This window comes from Cricetulus griseus, chromosome 5, assembly GCF_003668045.3.
Source record: "Cricetulus griseus strain 17A/GY chromosome 5, alternate assembly CriGri-PICRH-1.0, whole genome shotgun sequence".
Lineage (NCBI taxonomy): Eukaryota > Metazoa > Chordata > Mammalia > Rodentia > Cricetidae > Cricetulus > Cricetulus griseus.
This window is the reverse complement of record NC_048598.1, coordinates 21339954-21367441: the sequence shown is the minus strand read 5'-3', so window position 1 is coordinate 21367441 and position 27488 is coordinate 21339954. Positions and strand designations below refer to the sequence as shown.

The window sequence follows — 27488 nt, the reverse complement described above, 5'->3', positions numbered from 1 at the left end:
GGCTGGCTTCTGTTGGGTTTAACATCTGCTGGGTCATTCCCATGCTTTCCCTCACCCTTACTCTCAGGATTGGATTAGGGCGGAATCACTGACAGAATTGAAAGCAAAGCAAACAATTGCTGCTGGTCAGTGGGTTCTATGGCAGATGATCTCTCCAGTTTTCCCTTGCTCTCTTTGGGACTCACGTGTCATTTAGATCAGCTTCCTTATGCAGCAGAGACATTAGTAGTGAGTCTGTAGAACTAGTGAGCGTGTTACACCTACTGTTGGCAATGATGATCTGGGTAGTGGTGGTGAGAGCAAGATCAGGGGACAGAAGTTACCCCAGTTGACCTTTCTTCTCGTGCTACAGACTGAACTGGGCAAAGTTTGACTCTCTGTTGTGCATAATTATGAAGTGAAAACATGATGACAAGAATATGAAAAAACTAGAGTCTTGGGTTTCATTCCCATCCTTGAAAAAAAAAAAAGGTGTGTGTGTGGCAACATGCTTTTATTAAGGTGTGCTTCATCACACCTTACTTAATAAAAATGGTTTTCAAGACAGTTTCTCTGTGTAGCCTTTACTGTCCTGAACTTGCTTTGTAGAACAGGCTGGCCTTGAATTCAGAGATACACCTGCTCTGCCTCCAAAGTCCTGGGATTAAAGGTACAAGCCACTATGCCTGTCTTATTTCATTGCATGTGTGTATGTGCAAGGGTGTACATGTATGGAAGTCAGAGGACAACTTGAGAAAGTCAGTGCTGTGGAATAATCCTTCTGCACACTGTGTAAATATGTGTTGCTATGATTAATGTAATAAACAAGCTGACCGGCCAGTAGTTGAAAAGAATAAAGTTAGGCAGGAAAGCTAAACTGCTCATCACTCCTCCCTCTCTGCAACTGGATTCCAGGAGTTTGGCTCAGTGTTTTTTGCTGTGGGTGTCTGCTTCTGCTTCCATCAGCTACTGGATGAAGGATCTAGGATGACATTTAAGGTAGTCATCAGTTTCATTATAGGGGAAGGACATTTAAGGCAGCCTCTCCACTATTGCTTCGATTCTTAGTTGGGGTCATCCTTGTGGAATCCTGGACATTTACCTAGGGCCAGATTTCTTTTTAAACCTATAATGGCTCCCTCTATTATGGTATCTCTTTTCTTGCTCTCCTCTATTCTTCCCCCAACTCAATCTTCCTGCTCCCTCATGTCCTCCTCTCCCTTCCTCTTCTCCCCTTCCTTTTCTCCTAATTTCCTCTCTCCATCCCTCCATGCTCCCAATTTGCTCAGGAGATCTTGTCCCTTTCCCCTTCTGTGGGGGACCATGCATGTCTCTCTTAGGGTCCTTCTCGCTTCCTAGCTTCTCTGGAGGTGTGGATTATAGACTGGTAATCCTTTGCTCTATGTCTAAAAATCCGTATATGAGTGAGTACATACCATGTTTGTCTTTTTGTGACTGGGTTACCTCACTCAGGATAGTTTCTTCTAGTTCCATCCATTTGCTTGCGAATTTCAAGATTCCATTGTATTTTTCCACTGAGTAGTATGCCATTGTTTAAATGTACCTCATTTTCTTTATCCATTTTTCAGTTGAGGGGCATGTAGGTTGCTTCTAGGTTCTGGCTATTACAAAATAATGCTGCTATGAACATAGTTGAACAGATGTCCTTATAACATACTTCTTTGAGATCCCCATCTAGACTGAAGACTGGCAGCTCTCTGGGCTTTCTCTGGTACTCCAACACCAGACTGGGACTGCTGAGACATTAAGTCTCATGCACCCAACAACCACTGGGTCCTTGGCCTTTCCTGTGGAGACTGGAGAGACATACATTTCTGTACTACTAGAACCTGTAAGCTACCATAATAAATCCACCTCCGTCTCTGTTCTATTCATTTAGCAAACCATGACTAATATGCCCTACAAACCTTTTTCTTTTTCTTTTTTTTTCAGATTTTTTATTTGAATTAGAAACAAGATTGTTTTACATGACAATCCCAGTTCCCTCTCCCTCCCCTCCTCCCCTACCAACCTTCCCCCCACTAAAACCCTACCTATCACATATCCTTTCTGCTCCCCCTGGATGGTGAGGCCTTCCATAGGGTGTCATCAGAGTCTATCGTATTCTTTGGGATAGCGCCTAGGCCCACCCCCGTGGGTCTTGGCTCAGGGAGTATTCCTCTATGTGGAATGGGCTCCCAAAGTCGACACCTATGCTAGGGATAAGTACTGCAAACCCTTTTTCAAATGAGTTAATTACCCAGCCACTGTGAATGGATGTTCTGTTGCGAATGGATGTTTTGCTGTGAATGGATGTTTTGTTGAGAATGGATGTTTTGTTGAGAATGGATGTTCTGTTGTGATTAAATGTCAGATTACACACACCACCCTTTCTACATCTATCAAGACAAACATATTATGTTTATCTTCATTTTACTTAAGCTTATCTTAAATTTCACCTTTTTATGCTCAGACCTCAAACCCCAATGATCCTATGGCAACCCCTGGAGCAAGGACCTCCAGTGATGAACTCCAGGTGACCCATAAATAACATGAGTTCTAATAGATCTTAATAATAAACCTTGGAGTCACATATTAGGGGCTGAATGTTGAAAGATCAGAGAAGGCAGAGCAGCCAGACACTAGAGTTCTTACCTCTATGAAATCTTCAGACTGAAAAAAGACGGAGTTTCTGTCTTCTCCTGTCTATATTCCGCTCTTTGCCCAGCCGTCTCACTTCCTGTCTGTCTGTCCAGACCTCAGACCTCTATGGTTAGCTAGTGGCTATCTCCACCCTCTGATCCTTAGGTGAGCTTTTTTTGTTTTAGAGTATAAACTAGATATCACCACATTTCCTCCTTTTTGTGCAATAATAAAATGTTTATAACTAATATAAGAAAAAGTATATACAGTAAGTACAATAACTATATATATGCATATATATAATATATATAATTATATATATATATAAAATAAATACATCAATAATGTCTAGTCTATTAACAGTTGACATATTCAGAGAAAATACTCCATATCTGTCCTATCTTGGTGAGTCTAAATAGTCATACCTAATTAACTTTCTATTTTAACTTGTATTACCAAAACTTTATTTATTTACTTTTTTATTGCTCTTTTTTAAAAGATTTTATTTATTTATTATGTATACAGTTATCTGCATGCATGCTTGCACACCAGAAGAGGGCACCAGATCTCATTACAGATGGTTGTGAGCCACCATGTGGTTGCTGGGAATTGAACTCGGGTTCTCTGGAAGAGCAGCCAGTGCTCTTAACCTCTGAGCCATCTCTCCAGCCCCAAAACTTTATTTTTATGTCTCATACTTCACATTTCTTTAGTGAATTTCTTTCCTGAATCTGATAACAAGGAAAGATATAACTATAACTATAAAGTCTGTAGCTCTATCAGAGACTTGAGAAAGAAGCAAGCAACTTTCAAAAAATGTGAGAAATGACAGAAACAGCTGACTTCCTGAACAGTCACCCAAAGTTCCTCTGCAGGGTTGGGACATCCATCTTCAGCCTACAGGCCTGGAATATCGGACAGACTTTTCTGTGAAGCATAATATTCTGAAGGGCTCTCTTGCCTTGTCTTAGCAAAGGTTGGCAGTTCTTTCTTTTGTGTTCTGCTCATCCAATTTGGACAGTACACTGTCAGCAGTTGAGGGAATAGCACTTTCTTGACAAATGGCTAACTTTTACCACAAAAAAAGTAAACTCCATGTGGAGTTTCTTTGATGCCAGTCATCTTTTCTGAAGTAGATTGGTGCTGCCAGGAGCAACATGTCTCATTGTCATAAAAAGGGAAAAGTACCTATGTTATTAAAAGATCTTAAATGTCATATTCTGTAGATCTCTTAAATGTTGGAAGACTACCTGCCTATCTAAAATATACCTGTTTGACCTTGGAAACTTACATAATATGACTACAAGTTTGATTGTAATGAGTGGCTAATTGCTAACCTGCATTTCCTTATTATCCTAAATAGTTGGTAGTAATAACTTTCAAGGGCTAAAACTTTGCATTACATTGTAAAATGAGTTGCATAGGCATAATACCTAGACTAAGATTAGAAATGAATGTACAGTATGTTCTAACAAAAATAAGCCCACATTTGTATGAATATACAATAAAATCCAAGCCAATATAAAATATTTAAAACTAGTAGTTGCTTTTTTTGGTTTAAAAGTATATTCAATAGTCCACCCTTTTATTCTATTTCTATCTCTTCATTTTTTCTTTTCAGAGTAGATTCAATAATCTACCCTTATATCCTATCATAGCTATACCCCCTTTTTTCAGAGCAAGATCCCTGAATCTAATCTCCTTTGTTTAGCTTTTTTCCCTGATCATTATCAATAACAACTTGTAACCAATTCTGCCAAGGAATGACAAATATCCATAACCCACTGAATGACTAAAAACCACTCACTCCACCTCTTGTCTTCTTAAATTTACTTCCTGCTGTCTGGGTGACAGGAATTTTAGGGGATCCTGAAAATAAAAATTTAGGTTAATTGTCAAGTCCTGGGAGAGGTAACTGTATCATTTGTTGTCCAATCTTTGTGCAATGGGAAAGTGTAGGGCTTGGCTCAGGTCCTGGCTAGAGTAGTCTGTGAGTCTGGATCACCTCAGCTAGCCACCTCAAAACTGTCCTGGGCAGTTTGTAGTCAAAGGTGATCTTTAGGTGGTGTTTTCAGCTTAGTCATGTTATCATAGTCCTGGTGGAATCATCAACTGCAGGGCCCTATCATCCTTTTGGAGACTTCAAAGGTTGCTGTTAGGCATGGCCATAGTCACCGAAGAAAACTTAGACATTTTAGATGTCTAATTTAGATCACATGCAGCAGATCTCAAAGGGGTTGAAGGATCAATATTTGTTATGTACATCCAGAGTACAAAAACTTAATTCCTAGTTACCTGATAGAGATTCAAACCCGAAATCATGTACAGGAAGCTAGATGAAGTCTTTTTCTATATTTAGTTAGTACTCTATATGACTATTGGTATCATGACAAAAAACCCAATATATATATATATATATGTTAATCTTATAAATTTTTAGATAATATTTATAGCTCAAGTAAAGCTTCAAAGACTCAAAGTAGAACCAATGGATTATCAGATTAGTGGCAATAAAATAGTCCTTTAATTCTTGTTTTACTTCTGTCCCATATCAGGTGGCAGAGACTTTGGATTTTGCTTTAACAAGTATGCTTGGGTTTAGAGAAGGAGAGAGCCAAACCCATCTTTAATTTTTAATGGGGTTGGGACTAAAGACCATTTGCCTTATACGTCTCTAGAGAACAGTAGAAACAAACATTTGGGAAAGTGTAAGAGCTTTTATCTTGTTGGAGATGTAACATATCAATATGCCAATTTACTCCTTTTCTTGGTACATTTGTTTTCTGTATGATTTGTCCTTTTTCTTCAGATGTCTCATTTGTCCAGTGATCTTCAGCTTTCTTAGCTAGATGCCCTCATTCTCTTGAAAAGAAAAACAACAAAGCCCTTTCCCAACATTAATTTTGGGGAGGCTATCTTATGGAAAGTTATAACTGATCAAATGAAAAGCGTTTGTTAGTTTTTAAGTTAGTTTAGATTGAATGGTCATGGTGTTTGATTAACTATCACCTCTTCTAATCAAGAGGTGTCTCTTATTTAAATATATTCTTTATCAATTTTGATATCCATAGCTTTTCTTCTCCTTTGGACACTAAAGCAAAACCCCTTCCCCAACAAAACACATATCCTGGTTTCCATTATGAGGTCAGCACATCTTTAAAGTATACAGGCTGATTTACTTCTGTAGTTTTTTCTATTATCCAATGTCTCTACACAGTTGTTGTTCCTTTCTCATTAACATTCAGAAAATCCAAAATCAATAAATCATTATTCACTCTATTTCTGTTTATTTAACATATCCTTTAGAGTTTTATTTGATCTGTCTATAACTACTTGTCCTGTAGGATTGTGTGGTATACCTGTAATATGCTTTATATTGTATTAAGTAAAAAACTGTTTTATTTTACTAGAGATATATGTTGGAGCATTGTCAGTATTAATTTGTACAGGCATTCCCATGATGGCCATAACTTCTAATAACTGTATGATTACAGAATCAGCCTTTTCAGAAATCAAAGCAGTTGCCCATTGAAATCCTGAATAGGTATCAATGGCATGGCATACAAATTTTAATTATCCAAATTCTACAAAATAAAACACATCCATCTGCCAGATTTCATTCATTTGAGTACCCTATGGGTTACTTCCTGCTGGTAGCAGAGTTTGGTTGTATAAAGAACAAGTAGGACATTTCTTTGTAATTTCCTTGAATTGTTTCCAAGAGATGGAAAAGGCTCAGTCAGTAGACAATGAGACTCTTAATCTCAGGGTGGTGGATTTGAGCCTCATGTAGGGAGCCAATATATAGTATAAGTTCTAATTGGTCTTAATAATAAACCCTGGAGTCAGATATTAGGGGGTGAAAGATGAAAGACCAGAGAAGCAGAGCCGCCAGATTCTAGAACTCTTACCTCTATGAAATCCACAGACCGAAAAGTGACTGAGTTCCTGTCTCCTGCCTCTATTCCTCTATCTGCCCAGCCATCTCACTTCCTGTCTGTCTGTCCAGACTCTAGACCTCTGTGGTTAGCTAGTGTCAATGTCTACCCTCTGATCTTCAGGTGAGCTTTATTTGTTAGTGTATAAACACGATATCACCTCACCCAGAACCCACCTTGGGCCTGGATGCCAAAGATGCACAAGCAATTTCTGTCCAGGCAGACCACATCAATCCACTCAGCCTACACAGTGGCCACGCCTCCTGCAGCCTCACCTCCCCGGCTTCCCCACCTCCCAGCCCTGTTGTCCAACTCACAAGCCCTTGCTCAGAGTTACTTCTCTGGTGCTACACAGGACACCTGATTCCTGGACCTCTGGCTGTAGAAGCTGGGTAATCCTCTCAGCCTCTGCTATCCCACAGCCACAGCGAAAGACATCATAGAATCCTGAGTGCCTGTGGACATCACCCCTCCCCACCTTCTTCCCCATGCAGTGGAGACAAGCAATGACCAAAAGAAATATGGTGCTTGTTGGCCTTTCTAACAGAGAAAGACAGTGAGCTCAGTGGAGCCATTGTTTGGGAAGAGAAGTGTCACCACAAATGAATAAAAAGTTGGGAGTGGTTTAACTAACTTATCCTCAAATGACAATGGTGTTGTGGGGCTACTCCTTCAGTGTACACACAGACTCTTAGAGCCAACAGAAAGTCTTTTTTCACTGGCTGGAAGACTGTATAGAAACCATCTAGCCCAAGTGGTATAGCTACATAGTATAGCCACAAGCCTTACTCTTCTTTAGTTCTTACTTACAAAATGAGATCATGGTTGACATACACTTCAATTATCAAAAACAGTTAGCAATATGCAGAGCTACAAAATCTAAAAAGGCAAGGTTAGTACATTTAGAGACTTTCCCAGAACTATGAACTATAATGGTTTAGGTCTTTGTTTTCATTTTGGCAGGTGTAGGGTCTATATGATGAGCTCCTAGGTTAGGCTGGTGCCTATAAGATGGCATCAGTTGTGCTAAGTTCTGAGAGCCTGTTACAGTGGTCCCCAGACCACATATTCAGAGCATGATCAGTACACACGTCCTCTGGTGCTCCATTACCTGCTCCATGTGTCCTGTCTCAATGTCATCCCTCCATTCTCTGAGTATCACTGCTATTTGCACTTTCCTCAGTGGAATGGAGTCCTTCCTCCTAGGTGTTGCTTCATCCTTGTATACAGGGTTATCTTAGTGCAATAGCAAGGCCTTTGCATTGTTTACATGGCTCCTTCGGCAGTTACTATGAAACTACTATAAGACTGCATTTGTTAAGCCAATATTTTCTTTGTAAATTTACACAGCTCAATAAGCACTAGCAAAAGAGAATAGGACTGCATCTGGGTCTGAGACCAATGTTCAAATAAAATATATACCTCCCGTAGCAAATAAAATGTATATTCCCCGTAGCACTAGACTTGACACTTTACTGTTCTAAAGACGGTAACAATTCATGTTCATTCAGTGGCATAATTGTTGTTTGTGATTCATCCTGCACCGTACAGTTGTTCATCAATGAAATGCTTATTTTGACATCAGCAAATTGTTATAATGTAAAAAAGAACTTCCAGCAAGCCTGAAGACTTAGCTCAAATCCAGGTTCTGATACTATTTAGATACAACTGATTTTCATGTTAGCTTTGTATCCAAATGAAATGTATGCAAACATGTGGAAAGTATTACAGCTTTCTTCCTTTGAAGAAATCTCTCCTGTGCTGCCTAGTCTTGGAGGGAGGCAGAGACCCAGATGCTGAGACTCAAATGGATGATCCTTCCTGATACCCTTCTGACAATCCATAATACAGGCAGATGGCCTGGATGTGGCCAGTGGGATGCTGTAGCCCAGAATTCTGATTCCTGACATTGAGAAACAAAACAGTATGCTTTGGATGTGGAATGTTTACTACAGGCTTGTGTGTAGGATGCTTGGTCCCCAGCTGGTGCCACAAAAGTGAGAGGCATTGGGTTCCCTGGAACTAGAGTCACAGGCAGCATGAGTCACCTGACACAAGCCCTCTGGAAGAGCAATACACGCTCTTAAACACTAAGTCATTTCTCCACCAGGACACCATGAAAATAATGGCATATTCTAGTCATCTCTCTAGGGAAGGCAAGGAATTAAGCAAAATCACCTTCTCAGTGAGGTCCTCCTGTATCCTTCTCTGCATTAGAGCCCCCCCCCCCCGTGCTTCCCTAGCTCCAAAAGACATGGTTTCCTAGAAACTGGCATTTTTTTGCACTGGAAAAGCTTTAGAACACAGCTCATTTGTCTGCCTTTTCACAGCTCAATGGGCCTTATTGAACTAGTACCTGAACTAAGGGCTGGGGAGCATGTAAAAGAAAGACAAAAGTCTTCTGCAACTGGGCTGTGCACTCTCAGGCAACAGTGCCTGTCACAAGGGAAGTGGGCCACACACAGGGGGCTGTTGTTTTATCTTTGGCACAGTGGCTCTACCTTAATCTACTGCTATTTCAACCAGCAATTGTGACTCTGCAGGTCCCAACTTGCTTTTCTGCTAGTGGCTCAGCTGCTCGGGCTGCAGCCTGGTGGGAATTCTGTTCCCACCAGCCATGTTGCGGCCTCGAAAGGTAGCTTCAACTAGATCTGTATCATTCTATTTGTAAGTAAGTCTTGAGATTCAAAGGCTGGGGTGAAACCTGCTAGCTCAGGGAGGTTGAGTAGCAACTAGCTCACCCCCTCTTCTTGTTGGCATCTCCCCAAAAAGCATGTCCTTCTGCTCCATCAAAACAAAAAAGCCACACCCCTGAAAACCCCTCCCTACGACTTCTGGTGCATCTCCCCGTCTCTTGCAGATGCCCTCTGATGCTCTATGATTGCTTTCTGTCAACTGGTTGCCAACTCAGCCTCCTGACCTAAGATTAGTTTTATTTAAATAAGACAAAAGTTAACTTGGGGTTCATAGTGTGGTCAATTATCTCCCAACAGGGCACTGTCAACAGAGAAAACTCATTCAGGCTTCCTATTGCTTTCTCTAATTGGAAGAAAGACATGTCAGAATAATGAGGAACCAAGAAAATCCATATAGTTTTTATATTTTTACACTTACTTATGCATGTGTGTGTCCATGCCTGTGTGTGTGTGTGTATGTGTTTATGCACTTACATATTTTTGTGTGTGTCCCATGCAAGTTGTTATGCCACGGAGGTCAGCAGATAATTTTCCAACTCAGTTTTCTCTTTCTACCACATGGATCCTGGGAATCAAACTAAACTCATTGAGCTCACTGGCAAGCATCCCTACCAGATGAGTCATCTTGCTGACCCCACATCTTTAGGATAAAGAATGAGGACAAGAGGTGAGAAAAATGTCAGGAAAGAACAGTTGGCAAAAGCCAGGTCATCCAGGAAAGAGAAGGAAATGAAAAGAATGGGGAAGAGTAGAGAGACCACAAGTAATTTCTCATTCAGGACCTAAGAAATGTAGTTCAAACAAGATAAATAATATTCCCCACCCCAACGTTCTTTTAAATATGTGTGACTGTTTCGCTTGCATGTAGTCACACAACAATTTGTGCATTGCTCAAGGAGGCCAGAGGAGGGCATCAGATCCCCTGGAACTGCGGTTACAGACAGTGTGAGCAATGAGGACGCTGGGAACTAAACCTATGCCTTCTGTAAGAGCAGTTTAAGTCAATTTAGGACACAGAAGACTCTGTCAGAAAAAAAGGAGAGGGTGAGGAGGAAGAGGAATAAGAGAAGGAGGAAGCAGAGGGGGAATAGAGAGATGGCACAGTAATTATAAGGACTTTGCTTTTTTCAGAGGACCCAGGTGCAGTTACTGGCACTTACATTAGGCAGCTCACAACCTCCTATAAGTCCAGTTCAATACACACACAAAAAAAAAACCACCAATGTGACATATTTGAGACTAGTAGTTGCTTTTTTCAGTTTAAAAGTAGATTCAATAATCTATCCTTTTATCCTATCATTTCTATATCCCCTCTTTTATTTTCAGAACAAGATCCCTGAATCTAATCTCCTTTGTTCAGCTTTTTTCTGATCATTACCAATAACAACTTGTAATTAACCCCCCAAATGATGACAAATATCCATAAGCTACTGAAAGACCAAAAACCACCCCTCCCACCTCTTGGGAATGTGGGCATCATGTTCTTCCAGACTGCTCTCCCAGGACCCTGAGATAATGATCAAGGCCTGGGAGAGCTAGCTGTCATTTAGTCTCAGTAAATGGGAAAATGTAGGATTTATCTGAAGTCTGACTGGAGATGTCTGTGGGATTGGACCATTTCAGCCAGAAATCGTGAAGCTGTTATGAATGTAGAACTCTGAGGAGATTGCAACAGAGGCACTCTGAGAGGCTGGATAACCTGGGCCACCTGTTTTCATTGGTGTCTGGTCTCCTTGTTCTGAAAACACACAAACTTTTAAAGGTAATATACATATCTGTATCAACACAAGTATGGAATGTGCGGTGTGCACAAGTCAGTTAAAGATGATTTTTTGTTCTGTGTTTGAGCAGTTTAAAGGCATCTGCCAACTTTATAAGTCCATTTGAACTAAATAACCAATTATCACATAATTCTCTACCCATGCCATATGAGTCATGAGGACTCTGTAGGTAACAATATTTGTCATGTCTCATCTTATCTCTGAGGTGTTCCCATGCAGAGGGATCAGTTTATATGTCTCATGTCCTGTAGTCTTTCTTGGCTTCCTCTCCCATGTCTGAAGCCAAGATACTCAGGAGTTCTCCCCTGGTGAAATATGATCTCTAATAACCTGAAAGGAACCCATAGCCTTTCACTTCCTGTGGAAACATAAAGCATTACCTCTTCTCCAATGTAATTCATCTTTTGACTTCCATTTTAAAGTTAAGGCATTTCTAAAGTATATAGGTTGGGTTAATTCAACAGTCCCTTCCACAATCCTACGTCTCTCAGCAGCTGTTTTCTGATCATTAGCATTCAAAAAATCAAAATTAAGAAAGCACCATATAAGGTCCAAACTCCCTGTGTTACAATATTTCCTATTCTTACATGGATTATTTTTTATTAGTCTATTTCTCTCTTTAAAGACTTTATTTTATTTTTAATTTTTTTTGAGACAGTGTTTCTCTGTGGCCTCAGAGGATGTCCTGGAATTAGCTCTTGTATACCAGGCTGGTCTGGAACTCACAGAGATTCACCTGCCTCTGCCTCCTGAGTGCTGGGATTAAAGGCATGCACCACCACCACCCGGCTAAAGACTATTTTTAAACTATTCATTTTTCTATGACTGTCTTTATTTTCTTTTTCTGTCTGGACTTTGCTTTATTAAGCACCTACATCATTCTCTGCATGAGTTAAACCTTAAACTCACTGTGTAGCTTAGCTCATGGTGTGCTGGTGGCTCGGGCCTGCAGGCAGCTGCCAGAAGACACATCTCTGTAACACAGCCCAGGTGAGAATATGTGGGACTAAGAAGCCACATTTGGCTCTGCTTCTGTGTGATTAGAAACTTCTTTTTAAAAAAGCTTCCTCAGGTCTTCTGTGGAAACATGTGACCCCACATTGGACACCATTATTTAAGTAGATTTTTCTTTGGGCTGCCATCTTAAAAAAATGATACAGAGACTTAGTATTAATTATAAAATCTTGGTTTTAGCTTAGGCTTATTCCTAACTAGTTTTTATAAATTAAATCAACCCATTTCTATTAATCTATATGCTGTTGCATGGCTCACGGCTTTTGCCTCTCCTCCTTCATGTCTGGCTTTTTCTATGTCTAGCTGCCAATTCCACCTTTCTTCTTCCCAGAGCTCTTTCTGTCCAGAAGTTCCTGGTATACCTCCTGCTTAGCTATTGGCCATTTAGGATTTTATTAAACCAATCACAGTGCCATATCTTCACACAGTGTAAAGGAATATTCCACAACATTTTCCTGCTCCTGGGTTGCCTCGTCCCACCTTAATATGAGGGGATGTGCCTAGTCTTATTCTTATTGTAACTTGTTATGCTAGGTTTTGTGGAATAGCCATGGGGAGCCCACCCTTTTCTGAAGGGAAATGGAGGATTGGATCTGGGGGAGAGGGATGTAAGAGAGAGACCCTGAGGAGAGGAGGGAGGCTGCTGTCAGGATATAATATATGAGAGAAGAATACATAAAAAAGAGTGTTGCTGGTATCAGGATTCCCAGCCATAATATCCCAAAAGAATCAAACAGGGGAACATAAACTACTTTTTGAATCTCCCATTCCTGCACAAAAAGGATTCACGAAGACACCAAGCCTGCAAAGAACATGATTTATTATCCTTAGCATTCTAGTAATTAGGTGAGTTTTTCTCCATGCATATTTGTCCACAGACTGGAGAAGAAGTCTGGGTCCTAAAGCACAAAGTTCTCAATGGTAGAAGAGAAGCACAGCAGCTTCAGTTATCTCCCGGCTACTGCTGTACCCACTGTGAGTTCCGTATCCATCCCAGTCAAATGCAGAGAAGTCGCCACACTGTAGGTCGCTTTCTGGGAAGTATCCTCCTCCACCGATGCAGTGCTGGAAAACAAGGAGGAGGAAGGAGCAATGAGAGGTCAGCAGGTCATGGTTTGGATATGTAGTGCCCATCCAAAGGGTGTTATGTACTAAAGACCTGGTCCCCAGTGTAAGTAATATTCAGAGGCAGAGCTTTGGGAGAAGAGATTAAATATGAGGACCCTGCCTTCATCAGTTAGTTAATCACTAATGGAGTCATCAATTTTTTATTTTAATAATTTATTTAACTTTATTTTATGTGCATTGGTGTCAGATCCCCAGGAACTGGAATTACAGACAATTGTGAGCTGCCATGTGGATGCTGGGAATTGAACCCAGGTCCTCTGGAATAACAGCCAAGTGCTCTTAACCACTGAGCCATTTCTCCAGCCCCTGGAGTCATCATTTTGAACTGACCATTGGGACGTGGTGGTGCTGTGGAAAAGAGTGTCTGGTTAGAGGAAATAGATTACTGAAGGTGTGAGTGACAGGTCTTAAAAGGTAGCTTCCCCTGGCATTTCCTGATCTTTCTTGGCTCCTTGCTGCTATGAAGTGAGCCATATTGCTCTGATATGTCTTTCCTGAATGATTTATCTGGCCCATTATGGATTTAGAGCCAAATAACCATGGGTTAAAATTTCAGAAACCATCAAGCCAGCAGAGTGCTTTGTCTTAGTTTGGGTTACTATTGCTGTGATGAAACATCATGGCCAAAGGAACTTGGGAAGAAAGGGTTATTTGGCTTAAACTTTCACATCACTATTCATCATTGAAGAAAGTCAGGACAGAAATTCAACAGGGCAGGAACTGACACAGAAGCCATGGAGGGGTTCTGCTTACTGGCTTGCTCCTCATGGCTTGCTCAGCCTGTTTTCTTACAGAAATAAGGACCACCAGTCCAGGGGTGGTACCACCCACAATGGGCTGGGCCCTTCTTCATCAATCAGCAATTAAAAAAATGCTCTACAGGCTTGCCTACAGCCTCATCTCATGGAGGCATTTCCTCAAGTGAGGTTCCCTCATCACAGATGACTATAGCTTGTGTTAAGTTGTCATAAAACTATGCAGCACATACTTCCCATATCTCTCAGTTATCACAGAGGAAAAAACTGACTAATATAGCTGATAGGGCTAGAGTCAACATAATAGCCAAGTTCAGTGGACTCTTCACCCCTTCTCAGACTCTCCACTGGCAATATGGCTCTATTTGATCCATAAAACCACTCTCCATCGGCTTTAATGGCCTCACTGTCTCTTCCTACCTTTCCCTCAACTTCTCTGAACCTTTTTTCTCAGATTCTCTGGCTAGACTTTTCCTTCATGAATTTCTTTTTTTAAAAATTATTATTAGAAAGAAGATTATTTTACATGCTAATCTCAGGTCCCTCGCCCTCCCCTCCTCCCCTGCCCCCAACTAAAACCCTACCTATCCCATACCCTTTCTGCTCCCCAGGTAGGGTGAAGCCTTCCGTAGGGGGTCTTCAAAGTCTGTCATATCCTTTGGGATAGGGCCTAGGCCAACCCCCTTGTGTCTAGGCTCAGGGGGTATCCCTCCATATGGGATGGGCTCCCAAAGTCCACTCCTATGCTAGGGATAAGTACTGATCCACTACAAGGGGCCCCATAGATTTCCAAGGTTTCCTCACTGACACCCACATTCAGGGGGTCTGGATCAGTCCCATGCTGGTTTCCCAGCTATCAGTCTGGGAACCATGAGCTCCCCCTCAGCTGTTTCTGTGGGTTTCATCAGCCTGGTATGGACCCCTATGCTCATCTGCTCCTTCTCTGCAACTAGATTTCAGTTCAGTTCAAGGTTTAGCTGTGGGTGTCTGCTTCCACTTCCACCAGCTTTATGAATTTCTTAAGTGCTACTTCCCAGAGGGGACACATTTACAACTCTATTATACTTTGTGTTACCCCTTTAAGGTTTAGTTGTGAACAATTCGCTAATGACTTAAAATCCCTATTTCCAACCCAGATATCTTTAAGCTTAAGGATTAAAGATTGTACTACCATTTAGAATCACTACTCAGTGATCAAAGCATTTAACATTGGCGCTGACAGATAGCTCTGTGATTAAGAGCACTTGCTGCTCTTGCAGGTGACCAGGTTTGGATCCCAGAACCCATATGGGGGTTACAACTGTTGTAAGTCCAGTTCCAGGACATAGAATGCCCTATTCTGGCTCCAGGACACCAGGAACTCAAGCAATACACACATATATGTGCAGGTTAAGCAATCATACAGATCAAATTAAATAAATACATCTGAAACAAGACAAAATAAAATCCCACTCAAACAAGCTAGTAGTTTGGGGGCTGGAGAGATGGTTCTAAAGTTAAGACATCTTATTTCTCTATCAGAAAACCAAAGTTCAGATCCCAGCATCTGTGTCAGAACCCAGCACCTAATCAAAAGACTTTAACTCCAAATCTCAGGGATCCAATGTCCTTTGTGATCACTTGAACACACATACAAATAAAATCAAACAAGTGTTTTAACAACCCAGCATAAAACAACTATATATCCCCTCTTGATCACAAACATATTCAGCATCCAGACATTTTGGCCCACTACTTGATATTCACCTACTCAAATGAAAACCATGGAATTATTCAAAATGTATTCTACTCCCATTATCTGTATTCAACTATTAATAAATTTAAAAACTTTGGAATACATTCCTGCCCACCCTCCCCAAAATTTCTATCATAGTTAATCAGGCTCTCATTTGGACCACAGAAACCATTTCAATACTTATTTCCTCATGCTTACTCTTTCTTCCATTGGAATCTGTCACCTCTAGGCTACCAGTGTCATCTTTGAAAAATAAAAGAATGCTCACATCAATCTTATGTGCCCATTAAAACATTGCAGTGGCATTCATAATTTATACAGTACAAAACCCATTGGTGTGATGTAAAAGTTGTTTCCTGATCTAGTCCATATTTCCAGAATGAGTTCTTCCTGTATCCCACATCCATCCTATACACCAAAATTGAAAGCAGTTTGCTACTCCTTCAACACCACATGCTCTCCTCCATTTCATCATTTCTCATCACAGTTCCAAGGTCCTCCTTGACAGCAAAGCTGCCTCATCTTGATTAGGTGAAGGACAAGCTAATGACTGAGGAGTGAATGGACACTGAGATCTTCAGGATCACCTTCCAGGAGCCGAGGACCCTTTTCTCAGACTGTTACTTTAGGGATAGTTGGATCCCAAGAGAACATGCTATTTTTTTGAGACAGGGTCTTACTCTGTGGGTCTGGTTGATCTGGAACTCACTATGCAGACCAGGGTAGCCTCAAACTCACACAGATCTGCCTGTCTCTACCACGAGTGTTAAAGATGTGCACCACCATCCTGGCCAGACCATGTTAACTTGTTACAACTTTTACTGTGGCAATAAAAGGGCTCCATCTTCAACCTGCCTTTGGTCACAAATTATTAAAAACAAAACAAAACAATATGAGTCTAATGATCCCAGGCTCAGAGGACATCAGGTTGCTACAGTGGAGCTGATTACACCTGCCTTGGAAGTTAGTAGATATTACAACATCCAAAGAGAGAAATTCCTTGTTATACTAAAGAGGATGGCCTGGGTGAGGTCTACCAGATGTCCAGGATTCTCCTAGTAACCCTTGACATAATGACATCTGTACACGCCCTGGAAAGGGATGGAAATGATATGTTTCACTCTAAAAGCTAAATTCCAGGTGGAGAGTGACAATACCTGGTGACTCTATAACAATCTCAGCCTCCATAGGCTTGTACCAGACTTCATGAATACAATGTCACCCTCATTCCAGGAAACTGAGTGTTTTATCCTAATATGTAAGCAAACAGCAACAGTGCATTAGGAGTTTGTAATGTTGACTATGGTCTTCACAAGAGAGGGTATCTGTGTCTAGACAGAAGTTCTGATCTCCGAGTCGAAGCAAGATAAGGGGAAGGGTCACACTCTTATACACGTACACACACTAAAAGGACAGTCTACCATACTCAATATTCACAGATACACACTGGCAACCTCAGTCTTATTTGTGAGCGTCTTTTGTCACTACACAGACTCACATGCTCGGTGTTACATCCAGTGACCTTAATTCCAGCACACAAGGCATTGGCTGCTCTCTCATTAGTAAACACTCTGAATTGGATGTATCCTGCAGCGAATTCATCTGAAAACAAGGGACAGAAAAAAAACATTCAAGGAACATGCTGGAAATAGCTGCAAGACCTGAGTTTGGTGGTGTCAGTTCCAGGATAAACAGTCTAAAATATCAGACCCACTGGGGGAGCTTCATCTATTCACATCCCCAGACCCCAAGAGCCAGTCCTTGAGAAAAGGTTCCCATCTGCCAGAGTTTGAATAGAGAAACTTATGGGACAAGAAGGTCTCTACTGAGTACCTCCAAGGGTTTGTTACAGCAGTTAGCAAGTGCATTCATTCTGGTCCTGTTTATATTTATCTTGCTAACTTTTAAAGGGTTACATCTAGAGCACAAATAAGAAGAGCTTTGAATTATACAGCACAGGCATAGCATTTATAAAGAGTATGTACCACACTTGTGTTTATGTTAAACCACATAAAGCCATTCCTCACAAATGAAATAAAACTCCGTTTTTTTTCTATTGTTCAGCTCTGTGCACAGGGACCTGGTTTGTCTGACTGACAGTGGGTTTCAAAGAGTAGATTCTAGAATCATGTATCCCCAGTGCAAATGCTGACTCTCCTGCTTATGCCCTGTGCTCTCAGGCAAGTTGCTGGACCTTCAGTGCTCCAGTTTCCTAAGCTGTAAAATGGGTTAGTGATAGTTGAGAGCCCAAGCAGAATCAATTGAATGAACTGAAACAAAACACAACATTCAGAGAAGAGAATCAGGCTGTGGTGGACAGTAAATGACTGTTACTTATCATAACTGAATTTATCACATGTCCTGCAGAAGGTTCAGAGGAGACTTAGAGACTCACTGTGCCAGCCCTTGGGAGGCAGAGGAAGGGGGATCTCTGTGAGTTCGAGACTAGCCTGGTCTACAAGAGCTGGTTCCAGGACAGCTTCCAAAGCCGCAGAGAAACCCTGTCTTAAAAAAGAAAAAACAAAAAACAAAACACAAAACACAAAACAAAACAAACAAACAAACAAAAAGACTCACTCTGGCCGTCGGGGGAGTAATAAGAGGCTGTCTTCTGAGCATCACCGAAGTCATAGACCACAGGCAATGCAGGGCCGTTGTCAGTCCAACACTTCCCTCCTCCATATATCACTGGGTATCTCTAGAAGGAACAAAAGAAGTCACTGCATAGGAAATACAGCTTTGACAATCCCAGGAACACTGTCCTGCAGGGAGAAACACAGAATTTGTGCAGTAACTGAGATGGTTGCAAACCAGTCAGATAAGAAAGGATCATTTCTTTTGTCTGTGTCTCTCTGACACCCTAGGTTTCTCCCCCCATTCCTTCCTCCTCTCCTCCTCTCTTCTCTTCTCTTCTCTTCTCTTCTCTTCTCTTCTCTTCTCTTCTCTTCTCTTCTCTTCCCTTCCCTTCCCACCCCTTCCCTCCCCTTCCCTTCCCTTTCTCTTCTCCCTCCCTACTTCTCTCCTCTCTTTTCCACATACCCCTACATTTTGCCTATCTTGGCGCATTACACTTAGAATTAGGAAAACATGGGGCACCACCCACCCAACCTCCAACACCTGCCTCTCTCTCCACACCCATGAAAAGCAGCCTCAGCTAGCAGTCTCAAGTACCTGGTACAGGCCAAACAGATTATGGCCCATGTATTTCAGGAAGCCAGTGAAGGTGCGGTACCTCAGCAGGGAGCTGTTCCTCCAATTTTGCAGGGGGCTATTGTTGGGCACATGCCAGATACCTACATTCTCAGCCTGGATGTCGAAGTAGCCAGGGTTCTGGAAAGCAACCAACACTGAGCCTGACCTGACCAGGAGATTTCACTAAGGAAAGACCCACATGCACAGTCCTCAGCACAGCTGATGTCTCTGGGCTCCAGGGGGACAGATGGCCAGCCATGCTCAGATGGCCCCATTCCCAGTGACAATGGCCCCACCTAAAAGGGCCCCACTTACCTAAAAGCCCATTGATGATGTTGAGATTCAAGATAAGTATTTTCCCTTCCTCATCCCTATGTTGAAGGGCAACCTTCCACCCTCTCCCTGGCACGCTTGATCTACACTCACATCCTCATGCTCTCCCAGGTGGCTACAGAGTGTACCAACCTTGTAGTCATCACTTGTGGCCCCCTCTGCAGACCCAAAGGTGTTGTAGTTGGCCCAGTTGCCATCCCCCTCTGGGCTGTCTGCTCTGTTGCCTTGCTGACTGGACCAGCGATCGCCCACTGTGCACTTCCCATACATGTTGTTCTCATGCACACTGGCCACCAGGGTCCAGCCACCACCTGCAGTGGTCATGTCACAGAAGGTCTGGTAGATGACACCATTCTCCGTGCGGAGGAAATAGAGACCATCTGTAGAGAGAACCAGTTCACAGTCTCCTGTGTGCAGGCTCATTGTCCATCTCTGCTCCAGCAGCAGAATGGCTCTAGAAACTACAAACATGGCTAATGCCTCATACCCTGAGTGTCCTATCACAGGTGTCCCTGGGGATGTGCCTGAGTTCAGAAAGCCAAGTGTCTGTGACTGAGGCAGAACACAGAATTACCCAAAGTGACAGTGATGTTTTTGTTCTAAAGTTAAACACAGTATTATCAAAGGACTTAACAGCTCCACTAGGTAGATACCCAAAGAACTGGGAACAGGGACTCGGATATGTACATTCATGTTTGTTACAGCTCTTGTCACAAGACCTGACAGTAAGAAACAAGCCTAGCATTTCTCTACAGAAAAAGGAATAAGCCTTATCATGTGCTACCTACCATGTAGAATATACATTATATACATTCCTGTATATCCAATAGAGCAAGAATAGTGAGGTGGGCTGGAGAAATGGCTCAATTTTTAAGAGCAAGTACTGCTCTAGCAGAGGACTTGAGGCAGGCTCACAGCACTAACACTTGGCAGTGTACAGGTGCCTGTCACTCCAGCTTCTGAAAACTAGATGGACTCTTCTAGACTCTGCACGCATCTGCACACACATCCTCACATTCCGAAACACAGACATAACAAGATATTGTAGCAGGAAATAATCAAAGATCCAGAGACAGATTTTGGGGATCAAGTTTCAAGTTGAAGATCAGAAAAACAAAGCAGCCAGCTACTAGCTCTTACCTCTACCTCAGCTCAGACAAAAGTGTTGATCATAGAACTGTTCCCAACTGCACTGCTCCTCAGTTTCACTCAGACTGCAAAGTGGCTAGAGTCTTCTGAGACTGAATCACAGCTCTGAGACCCTGCTCCTGTCTTATATAATTCCCTAATGCTGGGATTAGTGGCATGTGATCCCAGGTGCTGAGTTCACCTTTGTCTGAGTGTGTATCTTTAGGACTGGATCAATTTTGTGTAGTCAGTGTGGCCTTGAACTATCAGTCTACCTCTTAATCCTGAGTCCTGGGATTAAAGGTGTATGCCTGGTTTCTATGGCTTGTGGCTGACTTTGCTTTCTGAATCTTCCGGCAAGCTTTAATAAATCAAAATATTATATCACCACAATAAATGTTTTAAAAATAAATTTACTGTTCTACAACACATATGAGATTTGAAGCATGCCCTTGAAATAAGGCAGGTTACTCATATGAGGTAACAAGAATTGACAGATTCATAGAAGTAGGCAACAGGATAGCAGCTCACATGGAATACAGGAATTTTTTATTTTGTGGCTATAGACTTTATCTTTCTGGAGATGGATAGTGGTGATTCCTTCTATTGTGAAAGTCATTATTGACTCTGAAAACCCTTCAAATTGGTTAAGTGCAATTTTTATCTGCCATGTACATTCTATCAGCTTTTTTGTTTTGAGTCAGGGTTTCTCAGTGTACCAGGCCTACCTCCCTGGAACTCATTCTGTAGACCAGGCTGGTTTGACTCACAGAAATCTGGTTGACTCTGCCTCAAGAGTGCTGAGATTAAAGCATGTGCCACTACTGTCTGGCTCTACTACATTTTTATATCAAAAAAGAAAACCTGATCCAGAGGACAAAATCCTGATTTCCTAACTGGGTTATTTGTTTGTATTTTGAGATAGGATCTCCCCAGACTGGCGTGGAGCTTTTTGTCCTCTGCTTTTGGTTTTGAAGTGTTTTGATTACAGTGAATTCTTTAAATGCTTCATCACTTACCTTGTGCCCCAGTCATCTCCTGTTTGATTTCCTTGCAGCTTCTGGACAGAGAGGAAGACGCAGGATTGTCCCATCTGTTGGCATCCAGGTTTTCTTTAGCTAGAGAAGATGCAGAGTTTCACTCTCATGGGACACCCAGCCTCCCCTTGTCATTCATCCTAATGACTTCCCAAAGCCTCCCTCTGAGAATCAACAAGATTTCCAATTAGGAAGAGAAGGTTTGAAGGTGGAGAACTTTCTTCCCAAAGTTCTGAAAAAGGAGAATAAAGTGAAGCTCAGTTGTAGGAAGAAGAAATGCAGGGACCCTAATGTGCCTGAAAAATGGATAGCGAGGTTGACAGTGCAGAGGCTTGACCAAGAGACCATGGAATAGAAAGCCTTTCGAACCGGCCTCAACCCTACAAAGTCCTCTGAGAACCTAGAAACATGGAAATCAATGAGAGCTTTGGGGTCTGAGCTACTCAGGTGTAAGTAGCTGCAGGTCAAGTATTTTTGGATTGCATGTACTGTGCTTAGCCTCAGTTCCTTAGTGTCTCATATCAAGCTGAGAAAGATTTTCATGTGGAGATAAAGTAAGATGGCTTTTAAAGTTTTGTCCTTTTCCTTAAAGACATTAAAACAGCAGTGAAGAGGAATTGTTCATTTAAAAATAATATTGATCTCCTGTAGAGAGCTGAATTGAATACAACCTTGTCTGGACACAAATCAGACATTGAAATGCCAAGGCCTAGGTCCTAAGCATAGGGGGAGACTAGGATGGACACAGTTCTTACAGAAGTTCCCCTAGAGCTACACACAGGTACAGAATCTGTACCAGGGCATTCTCAACAATCTCACTGCCACTGGTCAATTCCTCCAAGAGGATATCAGCATCCAGCCTACATCTCAGTGGAATCATCTCTGGGGGATGGACGAGGTTGTATTTACATGTCCAGGAAGTTATGCATAATTACATACATATATCCCCACAATTAAACACAAAGAGGCCTTTATTTTTGTGTTGAATTGGGAAGTATAATTGGAAAAAGTTGGAAGGAGGAAAACAAATGGGAAAACAATGCATCATATTTAATTAAAAATAATTATAATTTTAAAAAAGGCATGATTGGACAAGTTGTGGTGACTGACTTCTTTAATTACAGTATTCAGGGTGTAGATCTCTGAGTTTGAGGCCAGCCTGGTCTACAATCCAGTTCCAGGTCAGCCAGGGCTACATGGAGAAACCATGTCTTGAAAAACAACAAGAAAACAACAAGAACAATAACAAAAGCATGTTTTCTGGCCCTCAGAGACCCAGGTCATGGAAGTAACCCAGTCTAGTGCTGACTGTCTTTAAATCTAGAGGTGACTTGAGGAAGCTGGGTCCTGTAGTAAGACTCACCTGCAGTGCAGCCTATGGTGGCCACGATGAGAAACAGCAGCAAGCAGAGTTTGCTCATGGTCATCTAGGGAAAGAAAGATAAAAGTCACTCTCTATTCAAACCACCTTTTTCTCTCATCCCAGTTTCAGCTCCTATCCAGTCCTACTTAAAGGCTCCTTCCTTTCCTTAAACTCCTCACCTCTCTGCTCCCTGAGCTGGAGTCTACTTTCCTTGTTCCATTGACAGCAACTGCCTTCCCCTCCATACCTGGACAGAAACTCAGAGTGGAGTCTGAGTTGAGTCTTGCCAGCTGTGGAGTCTCTTTCTGCAGAGACTCTAGTGTGGTTCTGGTGAGACTCTTGTCCTTTTATGGGAAGAGCCTGGTGGGAATCGCCCAGACTTTGCCAGGCTCCCCGTTTCCTGGCAGGATGCCACTCTAGGGGCAACTTTTGTTTATTGCAGCAAAGTTCTTTGTACAGTGTTGACTCATGATATTCAAAGGTTCAAAAAGACAAATATTAAATGTTGCTTTCAGCAGTATTATTAGGTTTGAGTATTCTATCAATCTGTGTATTTTCAAAAATGAAATAGATTAGGAGACTTGCAACATTTGAATCTGTTTGGATTTTTTTGTTTGTGTCTTTTTTGCAAGGAGATACTTAAAAAACCCAGAATTTATAATTATCCTTATTTCATAGGAGAAAAAAGCGCCTATTTTTGGGAGGGTAGTGGTGGTACAATGTATAGAAGAATGCATTTCATGCTGGCCTGAAACTCACTGTTTAGGTGAAGATGTCCACGAACTCCTGATTCTCTTCATCCCACCTCCCAAATGCTGGGATTATAGGCAGACACCATTGATCCTGACTATAAAAGGGGAAGTTTAACAACACAATAGTAATACAATCATTTAAGAATAAATAAAAATCTTTATTTGCATAAATTGTGTTCTATACAACTTTGACTATTTTGTCCTTGATTTTCTCATAGTTACCACAAAGTAGTGGAGTTTTACAATAGACTGCATTTGGGATTAAATCACTCGAAATCCCCCACACCCCCTATGATGCTTCCAGCTTCTTCAATGCCCACCTTTGTCTTCTCTTATATTTTTGGCTGTGAGCCTAGCCTTTAACGGCTGAGCTATCCCTCCAGCCCCCACCTTTGCCTTCTCAAGGTCTCAGATGCCACTTGAGCTCTAATTGAATGAATTGTCTTTTCCTCACCAAGGAAGCATCTTCAGTACAAAGCTTTATTACACTACTGCCTAATGCTGCAACCCTTTGAGAGTCATCTTTTGGTTAAGTTTATAGTTTATATATCTTTGTGTGTTCAAAGGACTGATTTGCACAATATAACTCAGATAGACTGATAGAATAGAATAAAACAGGCTTGTAGCTCAAGTGGTAGAATGTTGGCCCTGTACACATGGGCTATAGGTTCAATTCTTAGCATCATGTAAACTAGGCATGCTGGGGCAAGCCTGGAATTCTTGCCCTTGGGAAGTGGCAGTAGGAGGATACTAAGTTCAAGGTCACCCTCTACTACATAACCTGGTTGGAAGCCAGCCTGTGGGGCATAAGATTCCTGTTTCAAACAAAACAAAACAAAACAAAACAAAACAAAAAAAACACCCACCCAAACCAAAACAAACCTGTTCACATACACAGAACATCTATACATCTTTTAGTGAATAAGTTCAAGGCCATCTTGGTCTACATGTGATTTGGAAGTCACCCTGTCTGTAGTACTTTATTGTAGTGAGCCCAGATGGCTGGTGTAAGGAGCAGCCTTCAGCAGCTCAGGAATTGAAGGGGAGCCATGGAGTTGGTGCACTAATCACTCAATTGCCCTCTCTATCTGAGGGCTGACCTAGGGGGCAAATTTAATTCTGTTAGGCCACCAAAAAGAGAAAGACACACACACACACACACACACACACACACACACACACACACACACACACACACACACACACTCCCCACACCAAGTTCATTACAAAGAGGATTTCCCCATAACCAAAAGTTACACAGTTACTACATAATCATCATAAAAACATATATTCTGGAAAAATCAGCTCCAATTCATTTCTTAACCCCATCTTTACATATTTTTCTTTTAGATTTCTCACAGGTCAGGAGTCTTTCATCCATAGCCATTTACATAAGCAGTAGATATTATAATTGCCAGAAAAACTCGTCACTTGTTTCACTTTTCCTATTTTAGAGTCCTGTACAATTACCTTAACTAACTGACCAATTCTTTGTTTTCTAGTTACATGAAGTCAAGTGTTTAAAGCTTTTTTATTATTATTTTATTTTTTAGCTATAATGCACACTGAAACACATGAACAAATTTCCCAATATCAAAAAGAACTTGAGCTAACTCCTGGGCCTCAATTGTTTTCCTAACCATTAACCTAAGCCATAATCTATATGACTACACTTTCTTGTTTCTATTTTGTACCTTTGGCAGCCTCTGCTTTATCAGGGGTAGGGGGAGCATTATATCCTACCTTAACTGGTATTAATTTTCCCACTAAACTAACCTTTATCATAATCCCTTACTATCTTTGTTAAAAACTCTTAATCATCAAATTTTATTTAAACTAACACTAATATTGTATAAAATCATTGCTTTAGTTAAACAGTACAGCTTGAGAGGAAATCATCTTCATAATAATTCACGGGTAAAAATGTCCAGTAGAATGGAAATTTTTATGATTTAATCACACTGCATCAAAGGCATTGGGGATCCCCACTCCCCCCACACCAATTCACACCATGCCAGATGCCAGAGATAAATGACAGTAAGAAACCTGTAAAGGCACAGAAGTAGCAAGAGACATTTAGGAAGTGAAGCCCTCTGGGCCTTGCCTATCCAAGAATCACCTATCAGTGCCTTGCATTGCAGTGAGCTGAACTCCTGAATCTCAATTGCCACCTGCCGCTCCTCTGACAGGGCCTGCACTAGATGTTTCTTTATCTTTTTCTTTGTATTTCCGTCTTACAATACATCCCAACTGCAGCCTCCACCCCTCCACTCCTTCCATCCCCCACTCCTCAACCCCTCTCCCCAGATATTCTTCCTCCATTTCCTTCTTGTTATGCTGTCTTGGGCTGATATCCCTGGAAGGCCTGCTCTTATTTTTTTTTTTTTTTGACAGCTTTGATGACATTATGCATCTCTTACTTACTGGTACATAAATCATCGAACAGCCTATCACTTTTTAGACCTAAGACTCTAAGAGTCTAGGGTATTTGGAGGCTGTCACCAGAGCTTGCCCGTGTAGCTGGACTGGCTGTCCACCAAGGGCCAGGGATCCACCCATCTCTGCTTCCTTAGGGATGTGACTCAAGTACACACGGCTGTACCCAATTTTTATTTGAGTGCTGGGGATCCAAACTTACACTTGAGCAGTATAACAGCTAATCCTGGCTGTCAACTTGACCACATCTGGAATCAGCTAAAACTGAAGCAGCTGGATGTCCTTGTGGTAGATTTTCTTGGTTGGATCATTTGCGGTGAGAAGATGCACCCTAACCTAGACCCCACCTCTGGTTGTAGCTCACACAAGGATATAGAAGAAGGAAGCTTTTGCTTTTTGCCTGCTTGTCTTCACTCTTGCTGGGGAGTTTGTATGTCCTGTTCCTGAGGCATTCCTTTTCCTTTGCTGGTGTTATAACATACTTCTTTGAGATTCCCACATAGACAAAGCCTGACAGCTCTCTAGGCTTTCCCTGGGATTCCAGCACCAAACTGGGACTTCTGAGACATTAAGTTTCATGATCTAACAACCACTGGGTCCTGAGTCTTCCTGTGGAGACTGGAGAGACATTCATTGTTGGACTACTAGGACCACAGCCTGTAAGCATATCCCCTGTTAACACGAGTGTGTGCACACATGCACAAACACAAACACACACACTCTATCAGTCTGTTTTTTAGAAGTCAGCACCCTGACTAATAACCCAACAAGCCCTTTATCCAATGAATTAATTCCCCAGGCCCTGTGAATGGATGTTCTGTTGTTAATGAATGTCAGCTTATACACACTGCCTTTCTACATCTATCAAGATGATCATATTATATTTATCTTCACTTTTCCACAAGCTTATCTTAAATTCTACCTTTTATGCTCATACCTCAAACCCCAATGATCCTGTAGCAGCCCCTGGAGAAGAACCCCCAGTGAGGTGCCCCAGGTGACCATTGTCCACCTTGGGCTTGGATGCCAAAGATGCACAAGCAATTTCTGTCCAGGCAGACCACATCAATCTACTCAGCCTACACAGTGGCCACTCCTCCTGCAGCCTCACCTCCCCAGCTTCCCCACCTCCCAGCCCTGTTGTCCAACTCACAAGCCCTTGCTCAGAGTTACTTCTCTGGTGCTACACAGGACACCTGATTCCTGGAGCTCTGGCTGTAGAAGCTGGGTAATCCTCTCAGCCTCTGCTATCCCACAGCCACAGCGAAAGACATCATAGAATCAATCCTGAGTGCCTGTGGACATCACCCCTCCCCACCTTCTTCCCCATGCAGTGGAGACAAACAATGACCCAAAAGAAATATGGTGCTTGTTTGTCCTTCTAACGGATAAAGACAGTTAGCTCAGTGGAGCCCTGAGAGAGGGGACACTGTTTGGGAAGAGAAGTGTCACCACAAATGAATAAAAAGTTGGGAGTGGTTTAACTAACTTATCCTCAAATGACAATGGTGTTGTGGGGCTACTCCTTCAGAGTACACACAGACTCTTAGAGCCAACAGAAAGTCTTTTTTCACTGGC

General features: G+C 41.9%; 1 protein-coding gene across 1 annotated transcript; it reads right to left on the bottom strand.

The window, feature by feature from the left end:
• Positions 1 to 12966: 12966 nt before the first annotated feature.
• LOC100753016 (intelectin-1a) lies at positions 12967 to 22780 on the bottom strand. Its single transcript, XM_035445342.1, has 7 exons — positions 22723 to 22780; positions 21342 to 21440; positions 19327 to 19574; positions 18841 to 18999; positions 18247 to 18367; positions 17168 to 17271; positions 12967 to 13116 (listed from the first exon to the last, which is right to left on the bottom strand). The coding sequence occupies exons 1-7, from the start codon at positions 22778 to 22780 to the stop codon at positions 12967 to 12969; spliced, it is 939 nt and encodes a 312-aa protein (XP_035301233.1).
• Positions 22781 to 27488: the final 4708 nt, after the last annotated feature.

Excerpts from the sequence above, each read along its gene's own strand:
- LOC100753016 (XM_035445342.1), bottom strand. The coding sequence starts at position 22,780 with ATGAGCAAACTCTGCTTGCTGCTGTTTCTCATCGTGGCCACCATAGGC. Across the intron at positions 21,441-22,722 it reads CACCATAGGCTGCACTGCAG|CTAAAGAAAACCTGGATGCC; the intron begins GTGAGTCTTACT and ends CATCTTCTCTAG. Across the intron at positions 19,000-19,326 it reads CCACAAGTGATGACTACAAG|AACCCTGGCTACTTCGACAT; the intron begins GTTGGTACACTC and ends GTTGCTTTCCAG.